Source organism: Tenrec ecaudatus, chromosome 1 (genome assembly GCF_050624435.1).
Source record: "Tenrec ecaudatus isolate mTenEca1 chromosome 1, mTenEca1.hap1, whole genome shotgun sequence".
NCBI lineage: Eukaryota > Metazoa > Chordata > Mammalia > Afrosoricida > Tenrecidae > Tenrec > Tenrec ecaudatus.
In genome coordinates, this window is record NC_134530.1 from 236,708,908 (window position 1) to 236,729,119 (window position 20,212).

The window sequence follows — 20,212 nt, forward strand, 5'->3', positions numbered from 1 at the left end:
CCTTGGATGAAGGATAGCGGAATACCCAATAAGAGAGAAATTATGAAAAAAATGTGAACAAAAGGGAAGACACGGAGATGTTTGCAAGAATTAAAGGCAACAAAGATAAATACTGTTGCATATTGTAACTGTGCAGATTGATGATTAATGAGTAGATGCTTGGATAGATACATAGGTTGACCAAATTGGGGAGGGAGAGTGAAGTATACACACAAATTATATATATATGATAATAAATCGGTATATGTATTAACTTATATACATATAACTTATATATATATCCATTATTTTAACTTTTGCCACAAATACATCCACAAAAGCTATGGAAACTTCTTAGACTTAATCAAACACCTTGAGAGAATGAGTCTCCAGGCCTGCAGGATAAAGACCATAATCTCAGGTGACCCCAAGGTCAACTGGAATAACACAAAAACAATGCTTAATATTCTAATTTGGAAATTAGTTATGATTACCAGCAGTCATCTCAGTTGAAACGATTTATCTCTCAACCTCCAGAGCAAAAAATTAAAAAGTGATAAAAATCAAAAGACATATACATGCTCCTCTTTAGCCAAAACAGAAAGGCAGAACTGGGGTCATGATAGTGGGGAGTGGTGAGGACACCTTGAAGAACCAGAGGACTATTGTATGTTTCATCGCTGCTATACTGTACCCTGAATGACCTATCCCTTCCTTGTGTCCCTTCTGTGAGGGGATGTCCTATTGTCTACAGATTGGTTTTGGGTCTCTGCTCTGAGCTCCCTTCTTCTCAAAAATATTTTGTACCCACCCATCCTTAAATTGACATTTAAAGGGAAAGGAAATATAAGTGGGTGAAATAAAATTATTAAAGAAGTCGATGATAAATTCTGGGGCCATGCAGAATAAGAAAACAGAGACATAGATATTAGCTAACAGGTCCCTTTCTTTGTGTGCATGTGTGTGCATTTATTTCTACAGCTATCCCTTTGCCTATCTTTCTTCACATCTGGACCATAAGCCCTCCGAGGGAAAAGGAATTTATCTTTAGTTTCAGCATTGCGAACAGAAAAAAGTGGAATTTTCTCTTTTTCATACATATCGTTCCTTTGTAAAAAAAAAAAAATCAAAATCTCTTTGTTGACTTCTAAGTATTATTATACAAATCCTGCACCCCAGGTCCTAGTATGATTATTCTATAAGCAATATCCAAAGGAAAGATTCAAAATTTACCATGCTGCTTTACATGTGGAGATATCATCGTATAACAAAAGGCATCCACAAACTAACGAGGATACTATTTACAGAACATATTGCTTCATGGCTGACAAAAATCAAATGCAAGATATTTGCAAATATAAATACTAAGCTGTAAATTCTTACCTTCCAGTCTGATGATCAAATCCAAAATAATGATCCTTGCAATGGTCACAATTTTGCCCGGCAATGGAAGTATCTTGGCAAACACACTGACCAGAGAGGCTATTGCAGATTTGATTAACAGCCCCTGTTACATGGCATGAACATGGTAGGCAACCAGTGGCATTGCCTGGAGAAATATAAAAACCTGGAAATTAAGAAATCAAAGGTTATATATTTATGATGCAGTTTTATTTAAAAGATAGTTTGCTTATATAGAAAAACAGAATGTTGTATTGTAGCACTACATAATGCTTAATAAAAATGTGGCTATATTTGTTTTTAAATAGTATATCGACTGTGATCAATATTGAGTCAGTAATATAAATCACAAGTGTCTCACAGATGCCTAAAATACAATGCTGTTGATGCTTTCCCCTATCTTTCCACTAAAGACTGGTCCTCCTTTAATCACCTCCTCTTTACCGAAGTCACCACTAGCCATCCAGGTGATCAAGTTAGAGCCTTGAAACATTTTTTTGTAGGGTCGTCAAATAAAATTTCGAAGTTAAATTTGTATCACTGACACAAAATCATTCTTTTTACTATAGGTATACCCCTGAAATATTTGTTCATGCAAAGCATACTGTTATCTGAAATGAATATTTAACTGATATCCTGTATTTTCCTACTCTGACAATCCTGGAGTCCTCCACTCCTTGCCATGCCAACTAAACAGGAATTTATATGAATTCTACCATAAATCTTTCCACTCTTCATCCATGCTGTTACTTCCCACGAGAAAGTTACCGTAAACTTTACAGCAACCAGAATATAACAGAGACAATTGTTAGGCTTCATTCTATATTTATGATGTATTTTCTCTTCCAGCAACTCATATAACTATAACTACTTCACGTCTATTATACAGATAAGAATACTGAGGGTTAGAAAGATTATGTAATTTTTCTAAACAGATAGAATTACAAATAGCATAACCCACATTCAAACCCCAAATTGTCTCAGCTAATGGTGCCCCTTAGTTTCTACCTCATTTGTTTTTCATAATGTAGCTGGAATAATCTTTTTAAGAGTAAATTCTCAATATCTCTTTCCACTATTTAAAACTTTTTGATGTTTTCCTGCTTCCTCGGGAAAGGGATCTAAATCCATAGTGTAGAGTGTCCGTTCGTACTGACTGTTTCTACCTATCTAAATAGCTTCAACTCACTCTTGAGGCCCAAGGACTTTGGGTACGCTGTTCTATCCACCGAACAGTTCTGAGCCTACCCCTTCTGTGTGTTGGATTCCCACGTGTGTCAGACTTCTTTGAAGTGGGACTCCCTGGAGTCACCTTCCTTAGCTGTGCCTGTTGTACTTTCATAGCATTTTGTTCATTTTCTTTCGAGTCTTCCTGAAAATTGTAATTAATCTCTTTTTTTACCAGGTGTAAACTTCAAAAGGTCAGGAACACCATGTGTCTAATTCACCACCATCTTCTCATGAACTAGTACATTTGTACTTCGTAGGTACTCCATAAATGTTTGGTGAATTAATTTTTAATTATGCCAAATTATTAAGTAGGCATTGAGACCCACAGATGCTATGCAAAACAAAAGAGAATTGAGGTCTTAACTGATTTACAGAACTCATATTCTCTTATAGAAAAAGGAAAGAAAGAATATAGGAATTAAGGATATACTCAACTTAGTTAAAATCTCTTGCATCCAGAAGAAAGAAGTCAACAGTTAAAAATTTGAACTACATCAGATATTTGAGTTAAGAAACAGGATTATGAGGAAGAACATTTTCCTGGGGTGGTATAATGTTTGTATGTTTATGTACATACCCATGCACATACATACATACACAGAGTCTCATATTTAGTACTATAAGGAATGCAGAAACAATTTTGGAGTGGGATCTGATACGGTTTCTAATTAATAAATTCTGGCAAATGAAAATAATTGATCAGTTATTAAGATTATTAATTTAAGACATATAAATTGCCAGTATTATTGAGAGCATGCGTATCAAGTGAATCCAAACTCTTCTGTGGGAAATAAAGTAATTGGAGATTCTGAAAAACATCTGAGGTTGTAGTTTAAAGTAAACCAACCTTTCATAGCCACCAATTTAGCCTGAGTTCTTCTTCTCCTAAGTCCTGCTAGCAACCCTCTCAGTGTAGCAGGTGATGCATTGGGCTGCCAAAGACAAGGTCAACAGTTTGAAACTACCAGCTGCTCTGCAGAAGAAAGACGAGGCTTTGTACTCTCATAAAAAGTTACAATTGTGTCACTGTTCCCCATAGGGTTTCTGCATGTTGTAATCTGCTCAATGGCAGTGAATTTGTTGAGTGAGGTCCCGCATATTCTCTCCTAGAAAGCTTCAAGGTCCTAAAAATTACAAACATTGTACTGATCCTGTCACTGCATGGGATTGTTTGATATATGAAAGCCAAGATAGATAACCCTTCAGAAACAGTAACAGGAGTATTGGTTCCCTGAGGGTATAGGAAGAGAGGTGGGGTAGGAAGGTGGGGAAGGGGAAACATTGATGACTGTATAATCCCAGTCAAGGGGAGCAAACAACAGAATTGTGTGTGAATGGATATATTGGATGGTTTAAGGTACAGCAAAGTAAATATATAAAATAAGCGTTCCTGGAGGAAAAGGTGGGAGAGGGAAGAGATAAAAGGGAGCTGATACCAAGGATTTCAAGAAGAAAGAAAATGTTCTGAAACTGACTGTGGTAGCAATTGTACACTACTGCTTGATGTGATCGAACTATGGAATGTTATGATATCTGGAAGAGCTCCCAATAAAATGATTTATAAAAATAAAATAAAAACTTTGTATTAAATAATAAGACAAGAAAGAAGTTCAAAATCTGTGCCATTGATTTGGAACATGTTGGCAAAATCTGCCCCTCTCTCTCTTTTTTGTCTAGTACTTTACAAGCAGGATGTACCATTTGCTCCTTTATATCCCACGACACCAATTTGCCTTTTCCAGGAATAGAGTGTGACCATGCTAATTAATATATACTTCTTGTGCTTCATCATATGGTCTGAGTCACACATTTAGAAGGTTTCTATTTGGGACACAAGGCCACTGTGACTGTGATTCTATCTATTTCTCTTCCTGTAAAGATCCCAGGGCCCTTCTATTCATGATGATGACATCATGCGTGTACTAACTGCTCTCCAATTTGGATAAATTACCCATTAGCACAGATACTTAGAAGTAGAATTAATTTAGACTCATTATGATCATTTGGGGCCACAATGAATTCTGGCACTATTAGTGTTGATTTCTATAAGAAATTATTAATTTGCTAAATCTGTAAGACCAAAAGGAAGTGTTTGGGTGCAGGAGATTGGAGAGTCCAAGTTTGGAGGGGCGGGAATCTACCACAATAAAGAGAGAAGGAAGCTGCAAAGAACAAGAGCGAGTTAAAGAGAGCACTTACGGAGGCTGCAGCCTGGAGCCCGGACTTCAAGGAAAGACTGTCTCTTCTCCTCTCACCAGCGTGATTCTAAAGGTTAGTCCCACTAGGATTTTAGTTGTCCTATTTTTAAGCAGTTCTAATTAGGATGACTCAGGTAACTTCCTGCTCAAAGATTACCTCTTGCCTCACCTGAATGTGCCTAATTCTAGATCATTACCTTGCCTTTTATGAGTTCCAACTATAGAAAACAACATTTTCCCTTCCCTCCTGCCTTAACATCAACTCCTGAGTCTAGCTTAAAGATAACCGACCTAAATTTATTTGCTTTGACTCAGTTTTTTCCTGATCTTCCTCCATCCATCTCACTTCATGTTCCTCGTCTAAGCTTCTGGTTCATTTTAACTGATAGTTTTGAGATTTCTCTCCAAGAAGGATGCTTTCAAGCATGGCCAATAGAGCAACATTATTACATTTTATTCTGCGGTTCTGTGAGTTCGCACACAGACAGCACCAATCAGCCCACTAAAGTTTATTATCACCCCCCTCCCCAGCTTTATGTCAGCTAGCCCTGGTCCCAGTTAAGACAAGACAAGTCTCAAGTGGAAAACAACATATTATATAGCTAAAGCAGAGTTACCATAGCATTAAATCGTGTCGCTTTATACACGAAGGGGCTCACAGAATCCTTGGCCTTCAAAGTTATTAGCGAGGCGACTGGTATTATCTCCTGTAGTGGCTGTTGACACAGCACCGTACCTGTCCTGGGCATAAAAGAAGAGCCCATTTCCCAGCAATGTCCCTCCTGAGGACAATGAAGTGGGAGGCTATGCCAAGGTCTTGAAATGGGAGAGAGAAAACAAGCTTAACCTCTGGGCCTTATTCAGAAAAGGAGGACAGAGTGAGACTAAGCACTAATTATAAGCCATTTCAAAGAAACTACTCTCGCCCTGAGCTAGAGAATGGACACAACCTGGAGAATTGGGGAGCATTTCTAGCTCACCTATACCATGCAGCAGGGGACCATTTTAGTACTGGTTTTACATATACATGTTTTCAGAATGAGATGTGAGGTGAGGGCAGTATTACTTTACTAATTAAAAAAATAGCCATTTTCCTCCATGTGTATTTTCATATGTATAATTCTCAAGTTATTTGACAGATTAACCAAATTTCAGTTATATTATCATTGTTCCACTGGAGATTTAATTTCTCTTATTTTTTACAATGGTTTTCAAGGAGTCAAGATATGCTTTAAATGGAACAGCAGTGCCACTCCTATTGCTTCTTCCTGAACCGTTGGACTGTCTTTGAGGCACTTTCCAACTCCCATTTGATTTCAACATCTAGTTCAGGCATGCCTTTCTCCAACATGTTCTCTATGGCCCCCATCCTTCGAGACATAATAAACCTCTTCACCAACTACCTCTATTTATTGTACACTTCCAGTCACAATGCATTGTAGTTACATATGAACCAGTTTCCCCTACTAGACATTAACGTGTTATTATGGAGGGCTCCAAAAAGTTCATGGAAAATGGAATTGAAAGATAATGGGATTTTCCCATGAACTCACTGAAGTCCACTCATGCACTTTCAAAGTTACATTTGGCATATTAACAGAGGCAAAAAAAGTAAATTCCACCCCCAAACTATGTTTTCACTTTCTGGCAAACAGATAAAATATAGTCATAAAGTAAAAGCATTCTATTGGGCATTTATATTATATATAAAATTTATTTTTACTACTGAAGTGGTTATCATGAAGGCACTCATGAGTATATTTTCAAAGATTTATTAATATCAACAATAAATTTTAAAATAATGCCGATGATATCATAATACACACAAATATGTGTACATTCTTAATCTACAGCAGAATTCATAAAAGCCCTGTTCTCCTTTTTCTCCATTTCAACCTTTATCATATGTATGTTCCAGTATCTCACTTTTTGGCCATTCTAAAATTTCTCCAACTTAGTTCTTGAAGATCACCACATTTCTGGATCCTTTGTTCCACTTCTCATTATTTGAACACTAAAGTCTATTTTCAATTTGTGCCCATTACTTGGATTCTCCACAACAATCTGGAAATGCCAGGAACTGAAGCAGTAAGCCAGAATCACCAGTTGGAGTAGACTTGGGAGGTGGGGCATGGCTGCACACATTTGGAATAGTATTTATTTTAACCCTCCTTCAAATATCCACTGAGTAATAATTTATGAAAATAGATTGCATTATTCAGAAATAGCTCCAGGTTTCTTGTGTAAGTGACAGGGATCAAATGGACCTGGATTTCTCAATTACTCTTCTTAATTTGCTTCCACAACCCCTACTGTAAATCACAATAATACTGGCAACTCCAACAGAGTAATATTGTATATATTAAAACAGAAAGACAATAACCAATAGGCTGACAGTTCAAACTCACCAAGGGGGAGACCTGGCAATCTGCTTCCATACAGATCTACACCTAGGGACACAACAGGGCAGTTCTATCAGGTCCTACGGGATCACTGCAAGTTAAAATCAATCAACCACATAAAATCACAACATGCAAGTCAAAACCTATGGCCATGTGTGTCACACAGAACAATCAGGAAGTAATATCTGTTTTCATCACTGCAATTGTAAGTAAGCTTACCCCACACAGTGGTGTTTTCCTAAATTAAAGTTTAAATAATGACTGTCAATGGCTGACCCCTCCCCAAAAGTGTGTCTAGGATCGTGGCCCTAAGTCCTATGAAGGGATTCCTTTTTTGAATTCATGAAGGAAGAGACAGCTATTCTGAGACTCAGGTCTACCTCTGGAAAAAGAAACAATAGTATATCAATATACAAAGTCGTTTCACCAAAGACCAACGTGTGTGGCATAACCCCATTGCAGCTTTGATGCACCCATTTCCAATGGAATGTCTGCCACCTAATTTGTTTGGCAATGTCTGGCACGCAATTCTGGTTTATGAGCCAATTACTTAACAAATATGATTTGATTCTTACTGAAATAAGATACTTTGCTTTATTTTCTAATGGTCTGTATGAATTATAAAGCAAACCCCAAAATAAAAACCAGGGGGGAGCATAAGGAATTGTCATATTAGTACAAAACGTGCCATACAAAGCTGTTTTTGTTATAAATTAGCCTTTATTTTATTCCAGAGCTGCAGAGTCTTCAATAACCCTCTCTGCCTCTAGTCCTCAAGGACAAGGGTGGGTCACTGGCTCAGGATGCCTTGCCATCCTTCCCTGCCTTTCTCAGCCTGGCCTCTGATTAAGTGCCTGCTGCTGAACATCACGAGGCCATCCAGCACAGAAGAAAAAGACCCAGCAAAACATATTTAGTGCTCGATTTATTAGTGTTGCTATGTGTACATTCATATATGTATACATACTCCAAATAATTTTAAATTAAAGCATTTTAAAAATACTTAATGGAGGTTAAGCAGCATTTTTAACCTCTGTTCACGTTACTGAATGGCATATTAAAACCAATGTGGCTCTAATGTACCTTCTAATGTGCACTGCTGCTTTAACAAATTGCCTATAAATTTTAGTTGAATTAAGCCTATTCCTTGTACATTCATAGTAAGGTTAGGTTAATAATACATGAGGTTTCATTATGTGCACCTTCCTTAATAACGGTTTTTGAGAAAGTGGGACAAGAATCTATGTGTCGTTGTCGACAAAGGTCCAGTAATATTTACAATCACAGATGAAATAAGAAGGCAGAACTCTCTAGGCTGGCTAGTCCACACCCCTCCAACCCAAGAGCTTCTCCCCATGCCCCGGGGTTCACACACGCCAGAGGGGTGCTGCCCTCTGGAGAGCTCTCCAGTGTGTTTAAAAGCAGACGGAGAGCTTCCGAATGCAGCAGTGCATTGTAATGCACACACTGAAGAATTGGCCACCGGAAAGCACATGCTTATCATAAAGATGCCTTCGGTGAAGCGTTCTTTTTCAATTCAAGTTGTACTGGAAGAAAGAAGAAAGGCAGAAAGCAAAAATCCAAAACAGGGTTGCTGAAGCTAAAAGAACCCCACCTACCTCATGCAAAAGCAAGAGAGAAGCAAGATAAAGGGAGGGAAGACCACTTTGAGTCTTACATAATAGATGAGTATTCTTTTTTTTGTTAAAAATAAATATTCCGTACTATTCCCCTTTGCAGGGTAAAACAACGCATGCCTTCTCTGTGTGGTTCATGGAGCACTCGCAGGGCTTAAACAGAGGATCATTCCACTCAGGTGGTTTTTCTGTGATTAGTCACAAACTCAGTAACCACGTGAGGCCTCCAACAAGTGTGTGGAAATTGCAGTGAACAGATAGTGGACTTTTCCAATAACATTTTGAAACTGCCTCCTAGATGGGCACAGTGACTGTGCAGGCCCGCTCTCCAGACCTCGTCGAGCACTGGACACTGGACAGCAATGAGGCTTGTTGGCAGGAGAGGAACAAAGTAGCTGAAGACTCTTCGATCAGAGAAATCTTGGCATTCACAGACAACGTGATGCTTTCTAATCCAGTTTTGATGGAGAGTGACACAATCTAACTGAATTTTAGTAGGGCCACCTAGGCTGTGTGTTCAAAACTGACTGCCGAGGGAAAAGAAAAGAACTCAGGGTTTAGAAGGCAGTTCTGAGGGTCCAAATGAAAGACACAAGTGGCTCACCCCAGGACGAGGTGACAGTGAATATATATACGAAAGTAAAACCAACAGGATTCCTTTCAGTGAGAAAAAAAAAGTTGGATATTAAAAAAAAAGTATTAAGAAGGGTTCCAAAGATTTTGTCTGAAAAGATTGCACCCAAGAACATGGGAGAAGGCATTCAGCTAAGAGTGCATGCTTCCCTTGGGGAATCTCAAAAATTCAACAGGAAAAAAGAGCAGATGTGAAAAAATCATCTGATGACAAATGTCTGAAAGAAAACTCTAGGAAATGTCAGTGGACAAGACAACAAGGAACTACTTGATCTGGTGGGCGGGTGGGAGGGTGGGCGGGGGGAGGTTAGGAATTATAGACTGGAGAGACTCTGAAGTCAGGTATGAGCTCCAGTTTATACTGTCTCCAAGTGGGAGATTGTACCTCTCCCACCTCTATGAAAAACAATTCACCATTCCTTAAATGGAAAACCAGAGAGGATTTACATCCAGGGACTCCAGGCATAAGGGATGAAGAGCTACAATGAATACGGATTATGTGAAAGGTTACGCACAGCTACAAGGGAGACCTGCTGGAGATGCCTTAACAGTTGAGAGGAGCGGCAATGAAAGACTGCTCCCTTGCCATAACTGGCCTACATCAGGGGCCCCGCCATCAGCAAGTATGAGGGTGTAGGCATGGACACGTGCATACTTATACACTCATGCATACGCATGTAAACACACGTCCTCACACTTATTTCCCATCAGTTTTCCATGGGCATACTCTTTCATAAGAAATAGCAGGCATGCGTCTCCAGACATTTCAGTAAATATCAAAGACAGAACTTGAGATAAACCGATTCAATGTGCACTGAGGTGGGGGTGGGGTGATTGCTTGAGAAAACTAATAACATTGGAGAAGAAAAAGATATGTTCAGCAAAAAATCAGAGTAGGATATGGGACATGCAAGGTTGCCCCTTAAAGCATTGCTACTCGAGCTCAAATTCATACTTTCGTTGATTTTTTTTCTAAACAAAAGATGTTTAAGCAGGTTTCTGTGATCAGTGGGTTGCTGCAGATGTCTTCTCAGTAACACATTCATCTTAATCTCTGTAGGGGGCTCAATAAATAGGGTTAGATGAAACAGTGGCTTCTGAAGGGACCTGCTGGGCCAGTTAAATTCAGGAGATAGCGGTCAGCTCAGAGAGTCTGGCAGGTGGTTTGAGAACCCCCCCAAAGTAATCTTGACAGATTTTTTTGAAAGGACACACGATGATCACGGGCTTATCAGGAAGAGGTTTTAAGAAAATGGAAAATGGCACTGGTGAGAAAAAGCCAGGAAAGTAGCACAGATGAACCTTTTTTTCCCATCATGGACAAGCTGTCCCCTAGGCCAATGCTGCCATCTTAACATGGCATCAATCCAACTGCAAAGTTAAAAACTCAACCCAAACTCACTGCCTTCAAGTCGACTCAACGACACTTATAAGACTGGGTAGAACAGCCCATGAATTTCTGAACTGAGTAGAAAGCCGCTTTTTTCTCACACCAAGCCACTCATGGTTTTGAACTGCTGACCTTTCAGATTGCAGGCCAACTCACAACCACTGCACAACCAGAGAAGAGTTGGGAAGATGGAAATACCACCTTCAGAAGTGTATAGACCTAGATGAAGGATACATGGAGAAATAATTGCTTCACATTTTGATGTTTTCATTTAATAAAGCTTTCCAAGATTTTTTTAGCCATGGTTTGTGACTTACCCATGTATATCAGAGAAAGATCGTTTTAACATTAAAGATATGATAGCCCTAGGAAAATTTAAATAAATAGAAGCACTCTAGGTTAAAATCTAGTGGAATACTCTGCTAATCCCCATATTACATAGATATTGTGAGAAAAACACACGCACATGCGTGCATGTGCACACCCACGAGAGAGAGAGAGAGAGAGAGAGAGAGAGAGAGAGAGAGAGAGAGAGAGAGAGAGAGAGAGAATTAGCCCAGGAGAATCATTACCTAAGTAACAATATACTCTGCAAAACCAGGGAGAAGGAAATAATCAGAGGTGATTCCAGTATATATGCCTAGAACTCTAAGATAATTATTTTACAGATTTTAAAATACACTGAATGCTCTGAGTAATTATTTAACAGAGAGTACATCTTTAAAATCTTCATAAAAATGTCCTAATTATGGAAATTTCTAGAAAATGTGAACATAAGAACAATAAAATACTATCTTCATCTCACTGGTTAAACAAACAAAGCAAAAAATAAGAACTGGATTGGCACAGCCAGAAGACAATGATGTAATTATTCAAAAATTCTCAAGGAAACTAATTCTACACAGAGGTGAAATTTCAGACATCCATGAGGGTGAAATAAAGATTTCATATATTAGAAAAGAAATTAAAGACACTTCCTTCCTTATATATTTTTTCAGAAGCTGTTATACATATACTCTACCACATAGGCAACACATCAAAGAAAAGGTCACATAGGATACAGAAAACCAATGACTTATCACAGAAGCCACTGGAGGAAACCCTAGACCCAGGATAGAGCAGTTCACCAGAACTAAAGAGGAACCGTCCAGATCCGAGTGCCAAGATCAAAGGCTCTGATCTTTCTGGGGAACAGGAGATTCCTCCCACCTCCCCTTCAGGAGCCTGGGTGGATAAGGCAGGGCTCGTAGATTTAACTTGGAGTACCAGAATTGCCTATACCCCACTGTCTCTGCAGAGACTCCAGCTCATCTCCGTCCCATAGGGGAGAGTAGAACTACTCCATAGGCTTTCATAGACTGTAAATCTTTACCACTCAGAAGGCCACCTTTTCCTCCGTAGCAAAAGGTGGTTTCACACACCCATCATTCAGGTAAGCATCTGAATACGTTCACCACTGTGTTTCCAGGGTTCTCGAGAAAGATCTACCAAGTTCCTGAGAGACTAATCAAGGGCATATATTTTCAAGGAAGGAAATCGAATGAAAGTATACTATAAGGGATAGCTAGAAATATCTTTATATCTTTATATGTCATAGAAGAAGTTTGATAGTAATGTCACCATACCACTGTGCCCGCAGAGTGCCCTCCATGTTTCCAGCCTCGGAAGCCCTTTGGGGCATTTCTCCTGTGTCCTGTGGGGCCACTCAGAATCTGAACCCACTTGCTCCCCGCTCCCCCATCCCCCAACAACAGTCCATGCGGGAAAGGACCAATTGCACCACCTCCCCGCGGTCAGGAACAGTTGGTGGAGACAAACTACCCACCTAATGGCTAGCAGTTGGGTGCTTAGCCATCGGCTGCTTTTAAATATTCCTCATTTTTTTAAGCCAATGTGTTTTTAGCATTTGGTCCAAAGACATTCTAAATGAAAAAGGAAAACTCTACAAGATCATACTCAGTCTTTTCCCCTCTGGATTCTACTCCCCACTTTGGGGCCTCTTACTTTTGGGGGTTCATCCAGTAAAGTTTTCATTTGTTTCACTTTTAGAGAATAATATCTTGGCGGAGATTTTCCTAAGGATAAATATGACAAACTGCTAAAGTTGATGTCAAAGAGTCCCCTCCTCTAAAACAGGCTAAAGAATAGAAACCATCACAATTAATTAAACTACTTTTCACATTTAAAAGTATTCTTGCATTTGACTTATTGGTGTGTTTGTCTTACCTCCCTTGTTAGATTGTCACTAACTTAGGGGCTAGGATTATTTGATTAAGTTGCATAGATTCAATAATAATCTGTTTCCTTATACACTGCAGGCCCTTAGGAGCTAGTTTGCATAATTGAAAACCCTGATACACAGTTGGGAGTTTTAACCATGGAAATTCATTGGGCTTCTTTTCCTTTAATCAAGCACTTGTAATTGTACTCATACATTAGACAAAAAATGAGAAGATAAACAAATTAATAGAAAAATAAATCCCTACTTGTTTCAAAATATTACAAAGAAAAAGAAATTGAAGATGTCTTTCACTTGACCATTACTCCATTTTCCATCTCTTTGCTTTTTTTGTTCCAATCAATCACCAATATGCCTGCTCTCCATGAGACAAACTCGCCATTCTGGAACCCTGGTGACGTTGTGGTTTCTGAGTTGGGCTGATAACCACAAGGTCAGCGGTTCAAACTCACCAGAAAGATGAGACTTTCTGCTGCAGTAAAGATTTACAGCCTGTGCAACCCATAGGGGCAGGTCTAATGTGTTCTATAGAGTCTTTTGTTACAAGGTCACTGTGAGTTGGAATTGAGTTATAGTCACTGATGACAATGATGCTTCATTTTGGTTGGTTTTTGACAAGCATGGTATACACTGATGTAAGAAAAAGAAGAATAGATGAAGCCACTTGGTAAACATGCTGATATCTGGGAGAGTGACTAGCAAAAGAAAAAATAAGAAGAGGTAAAGATCAAAAGATTATCACTACCTAAATTTATATTACATACATGTATGTATTTCTTTATCAATTAATTTATTGTCCATCTTTCCATCTGGATTTAAACTCAATGAAAGTACAGTTCACTGGTACAAATAAAATCTCCTTTATTAGATTCTGAAATCAACAGTACCCACAAAGAAAAGATGGCTCAAAACCGGAAAAGTTAGTCTATGTGAATGTACTGGCACTGATAACATACAATGATGATCCTAATCTATTGCCCTGGTCATATGTAGCCACCATCCTTCAGCTAGTGGAGACTTTGTATTTCTATAATGCTGAACAGGTCCCAGGGGAACTTCCCTACTGCAAGGGACTAAGAAGAAAGGCCTGGCGATTGTTTCACGGGACTCAGTTATTGTTTCAGGGTTCACACAGATCTGTTCCACAGCCAACCATGAGGACGAGGCAGGACCAGGCAGCATTTTCCTCAGCTGTGTATTGGGTTATCACGAGTCAGGAGTCAGCTCTTCATCAGCGAACAACATACTTGGATCATGCTAATATGCAATACGCCCACACCAACAAAGGGTCACTTCTCCAGAAGAGACTCCATTAGCTTAGAGTTTCTAAATCAGGGAATGCTAGAAATAGCTGAAGAAGAGACATCCCTTTCTCGTGTAGCTCTCTGGAGCGGAGGGGGACTTGGGGGTCCTTGGCTAATTTTTAATAGGCTGTTCACCCCCGTTGTTTTAACAAAAAGGTTTCTAGCAAATTGAGCCACGTAAGCTTGCCGTCACATCCCTTCCCACGCACAGTGGCCCAGTGGGACCAAGGAGACCGACCCACAGGATTCCCGAGACTAGAAAGCGCTCATGAAAGCCGACTGCCACCTTTTCCTCGTTTGGAAGAATTCGTGGGCTCAAATGGCTGATTGTTCAGTTAGCAGCCAAGCTGTTAACCACCAGGACACCCTTGATTCAATTTTGGTAAGTCTCAGTTATGAAATAAATCTAAAAGACAGGGGGTTAAAATTGTTGTCCTTTTAATTAATAGCTGTGCTCTGGAGCCACTCCACCACCAATCAAAGCCAACCAAATGACATGGAGCCGTTTTCCACTCCGTGACCTGCTCCCACGTGCATCTTTCTCCCTGGGCGCAGCTGATGGCTTTGAACTGCTGAACTTGTGGCTATCAGCTCAACACCTATCCCACCGTACCCTAGGGCGCCCTATTTTAAGATTGGCAAATCTTAATAGTCTGAATAAGTGTGATTTCTCTAACTTATCTCCGTGAAAAGAACAACGCAAATGTGTTGGATAAACTTGATGATTCAATTAAATGGCGATATCTGTGTTGAATAATGATACAAATGTAATCATGTTGGAGATATTTTTCATAGAAATCTGAAAACAGAGACAATGGGAAGGTGTTCTCCCCTCCAAATAGAATAGGTTTCTCTCTTACCTGGTTCACACTGATTGCATTTTCTTCCTTGACGATTAGGCAAACATAGGCACTGGCCACTGATTGGGTCACAAACGGTCCCGGGCAGTGTCCCCAAGGAGTCACACTTGCACATCTGGCAGCCTTGAAAATTGCCAATGGTCAAATTGTACCTGTGCGGCTTACACTGGTTACAGTGAAGACCTGTTACCCCTAATTTGCAACGACATTGTCCTGTTGATTTCTCACACAGCAGAGAGCCATTTACTGTCCCCGCCTCGTCACAGTGACAGGGCAGGCAGAGGAAAGAATTATTTGGCTGTTGGAGGCGGACATATCCTTCCAAACATTCATTGCACTGTCTTCCTCCGACATTGGGCTTACAGACGCACTGTCCGGTTTGGGCATCGCAGATGGTCCCAGAGAGAGTGCCAGCGACGTCGCAGCCACAGGCCTTACAACCGGTGATGTCCAATCCATAGCAGTGTTCTCTGCAGGTGTCACACTGAAGCCCTTGGGTGTCCTTTTTGCATTCACACTGGCCAGAAAGAGGGGCGCAGCCCTGGTTTACTGAGCCATGGAGGTGACAGCGGCAAGGCTCACACCCAGCACTATGAGCACTTCTGAGAAATTTAAATCCAAAGGCACAGTGATCGCACCGGAGTCCTAGAGATAAAAGGATTGAAAATGAAGTGAGCACGGGAAAATGCTTTAATTCAACATCTTAAGATGGCTGAAGCACAAAAGGACGGAAGTCAAAGTTAGTGACTGTTCTAAGCGATGCAGCAGAGGGCCACCCGCCCGCTCGCTAGACAATGACAAGACGCCGCTGAACGCTTGTATAAAACTCTGCCTACAGCGTACTTCACGAAGCTCCATCAATAATCGCTCACTGGACGCAAAGAGAAACATGAATGCAATGCAGCGGTCCCCTCTGTTTCAAACATTGGGTCCCTTTCCCTCTTCGGCTAACATTAAAACGAGAATTTTTTAAATATCGATTGAAAAAATACAGTCGAGTATATTTTTAAGCATATAAAAGAAGTACACTTGACCAGGGTGGTGCTTTTCCAAGTCAGAATTCACTAAAAGTGCTTCCTAAACTGGTAGGTTGATTCCTACTTTTGTGACAATAGTGTGTCCAATGTGGAGATCATATATTTAAACAATGGGTTAAATAAAACTTATCCCCAAACAATGTTATGCTAATGTTTTTATATGTTCCTACCTTCTCTCGTGTTCAATTGACTTAAATTATGTTCTCCTTGGCTTATGGTCACATTGCTTGTCACATTGTGCCTTTCAGAACATACTTCTTGAGCAACTAAATAAGTTATACTGTTTATACTATTTCTCTGAATAGGTATATAATCACCTAGATGTAAATTTCTGGCACCTGAGGTTAGTTTCAAGCAGAATAGTATAAGCAAAGGAATTTAAAACATGGAGTGGTAAATGCCCAGATGCAAAATGATTTTTTTCAGGAAGCCTTCGCATATCTACGAATTTAAATAACTTACTGTGTGGAGCTGAATTGAAACGTTTATTTTAAGCCATGATAACAGTGAAAAAATTAATTCTAAAATAACAGGCAAAAACACATTCAGGAACTCATATGTAGAAAAGCATTTCTTAAACTGCAAGGAAAGGCATAATATATGTATATATATATATGGATAAAAATTCAAAAACTCCAATGGAAGGCAAGTTACTTTAACAATGAAGAATGACTCACCTAAGGCATATCATTTAATTTCAATAAGGAAAATAAAAAAGGACCACTATTGCTGCAAATTTTAAAAATAACTGTATTGTTAACAAGAATTATGACTCATTTTTAACTATTAAAATTGGTCTACATGGATTCATATCATATCAGTTTTAAAAATATGCACAGTGCTTATTTGAATATGCCATACATATTCCTGACAGGTAATCTATTCCTAACGACACTGTGGGAGGCCTACAGGGCATCGCACTCAGTGTTAACAAGTATAGGAGAGTTAGCACACTTGGCATTTAATTCACATTCTTCTCCCTTTTTATTCTAGATGAATGACCTACTTTAATAAAAATTATTGGTGCTAATGTATTTTACCAGTGATAGAATCATTAGTAAGATTTAACAGTTGTGTTAGCTCTCACAGTTGGCTTTCTCAAGCAGATACAATGCATTTGTATTTTCTGTTTGTCTTGTTCCCCATATTAACAAGGTAAAATTGGATGTGTTTATTTGATAATTGCAGCAGGAACAGAAATACATGTATGTATGTACATATCAAGTTCTCTTTTTATTTAAAAAGGAGATACATTGGCAGAAGTAAGCCTCGGAGTAATACTGCCAGTGGGTGACTCCATTGTCACAACACACATATGTATTGTTTCCTTGAACATTACCGAGATCAACCGAAACACTTAGGTAAATGTCAAAGAGGTTCTACCAATTTCCAAATGCAGAGTAAAAGTCCATCTTTTATCTTACTTAAGCCCTGAAACCTCACCAACAGAGGACTGGGCCATAGAACCACAAATGCAACCATTTCACTGTCTTCAGTCGGGTGCTCACATCTCGAAGTTAAACTATGCCAAACATTAAGGAACAAAGAATGCCACATAGATTGGATTCAAAGATCTTAGAATTCAGCCAGCGTCACACATAACACGCAGAGGTGTGGCTCTCTTTGTAAGTCAGAACTTCCCTTTCTTCCCCTGAAAAGTTAGTTTTTGTGTATTTGAAAAGCACAGAGGAAAATTGTGTTATAGATTTTAGTGTAATCTTCGCCTAAATTAGAGAACGCTCGTGTAAGACCACTGAGCACACCCATCTTCTTTATTTCGGCATTAAGCAGAATGCCTGGCGAACCGAATCGCAGGGCGTATATGTGTGCGTGAAAGATAGAGAATAATGTGTGTCACGGAAAAATAATACTCCGAATGGTGTGCCTATATGAAACTATGCATTTGTGTGTGTGCACGCACACACGTGGGCATTCCTGCCAGGCATGCTTTTACTGTGGTGAAGTTCAGGTCAGTGTTAAAAAGAACAGTGGGTGACTCTGTCTTGGATGACAATGGGAAGGTGAAGGTCCTTTGTCAAACTTCCGATGTGAGCCCACAGGTTCAGTTACAATACAGGACTCACTTCATCAGGAAACTTTCCCCTTATAATATTCTCATACATCAAAATTTCAAAGTACATTATGTACACAGTGCATTTTGGGCACTTGATAAATTTTGTCCTTATGTGGCTGTGGTTCTCCTCAAAAGTGTTGGATGTAATAAATTGCTATAATCAAATCTAATTTCTGAAAATACCTGTGGGAGTAACAAACAAAAAAAAGCACGTCTTGTATTAAAAAAATGATAAATAACACCGAAGGTGGCTGTTTATTATAATCAGGTTGGCGCTGAATTACAAAATTACAATTATGTGGCCCTTTATAACTAACCCTAGCAATATACATGATCTGTGGAATTATGTTGACTTATTTTGCATTTCATACGAACAGTTCAAAGAAATATAATAGAAAAAAATGGAAAGATTTATCACAAAGGACCCTGTAGCAGAGAATATTTTTTTAAATCCATTTCTTTTGGTCTATTAAGAAAACTAGCATGAAAATGATTTGCTTAGAACTCATGAAGTGTAAAACATTTTGAAAAAGTGCTAATTTTCTAAAAGGAACATCTATGAAGTAAGCAAATTATATTTTTCTATGACTTATTAGTGTGGGACCATGAGAACTAATGCATCTACAGAATAAAGAAACTTCTAAAGGGTTGATTAAACTCAGCTTCAAGCTATAGTTTGATAGACTTATTAATTTAATCATTTTTAGACAGTTAATTTCATCCAAAATGGTGTGTGTGCGTGTGTGCATGTGTGTGTGTGTGTGTGTGTGTGTGTGTGTGTGTTTTCCAGGCTGCCCTGAACACAGCAATTTCCTTCACTCTTGAGTTACAAAATCAAATAGACAATTTATTCTAGATGGTAATAAAGATGTGACTGTAAACTTCTGCGTGACACGTACCAATAACATTTGCTCTGCACTTGCACTGGCCTGAATTTTGGTGACAGGTAATATCTCCATCCACTGTCCCAGAGGAATTACAGTTACAGGGACTGCAGCCCTCAGGATCCAACTCTTGAAGATTGTAGAATCCATCCTGGCACTGATTGCACCGTCTGCCAGACACATGTCTCTTGCAATTACATTGGCCTCCAATCTGGAGAAGATACAACAGTTTGTAAAATGATGAACGTATCTATTTTTAGATAATTTTCTCATTAGGTACATGACATAGAGGAAGGGAGAGAAATACTTTAAATGCTAAACAGGCAAGAAGGTAATGGGGTTTCTTTGTTTGGTTTTTAACCAGTGACACCAAACATGGGAGATTTTAACAGGGTGAATACATAGAACGGAATGGAAATAAACCCCTAGAAGTCAACCGTATATAATGAAAAGGGAAATGTGGAATTAAGCACCCTATAAAGAAATCAAAATATAGACATGGAGGTACTGAAAATAGCAAAGAGGTGGCAGTTAATGTAGTCGTTACAACTCCACCTCTCCCCAGCTGGCTCCTCTTAGCTCCTCTCTCCTGGACTCACACTGATTTTAAACATGCCTGGTGCTTAAACTGACAGCAAATCTTTCTTTAATCATGTGATCCTGCCAAGATACCAAGGTGTTGCTGAGGTTTAAAATAATTTATGAGCAGCGTTATTTTGCCAACTGAGACTGACCACAAGACATTACTATCACAATGCTTTCCAAAAATATTTATTGACTATTAATGATATTATTTAAAAGTATATTTAACATATTTATATCGTGTTAAGAATGCAAAAACGTTACTTGTCTGAGTGCACAGGCAAAATCAACAACAGAAACTATTGGTTTCTTCTTCAACCTGCTGTTTCAGGAAGAATTAAAACACAAAATATATAATGCCC

General features: G+C 39.1%; 1 protein-coding gene across 1 annotated transcript in view; it reads right to left on the reverse strand.

Annotated features, from left to right (window-relative positions):
- USH2A (usherin) overlaps positions 1-20,212 on the reverse strand; it is a 987,589-nt gene that overhangs the window by 780,710 nt on the left and 186,667 nt on the right. Inside the window, exons 11-13 of the mRNA XM_075540576.1 lie at positions 19,284-19,479; positions 15,274-15,918; positions 1,363-1,546 (exon numbers count right to left, since the gene is read on the reverse strand). Of these exons, the coding sequence (XP_075396691.1) occupies positions 1,363-1,546; positions 15,274-15,918; positions 19,284-19,479 (1,025 nt within the window). The remainder of the gene's footprint in view (positions 1-1,362; positions 1,547-15,273; positions 15,919-19,283; positions 19,480-20,212) is intronic.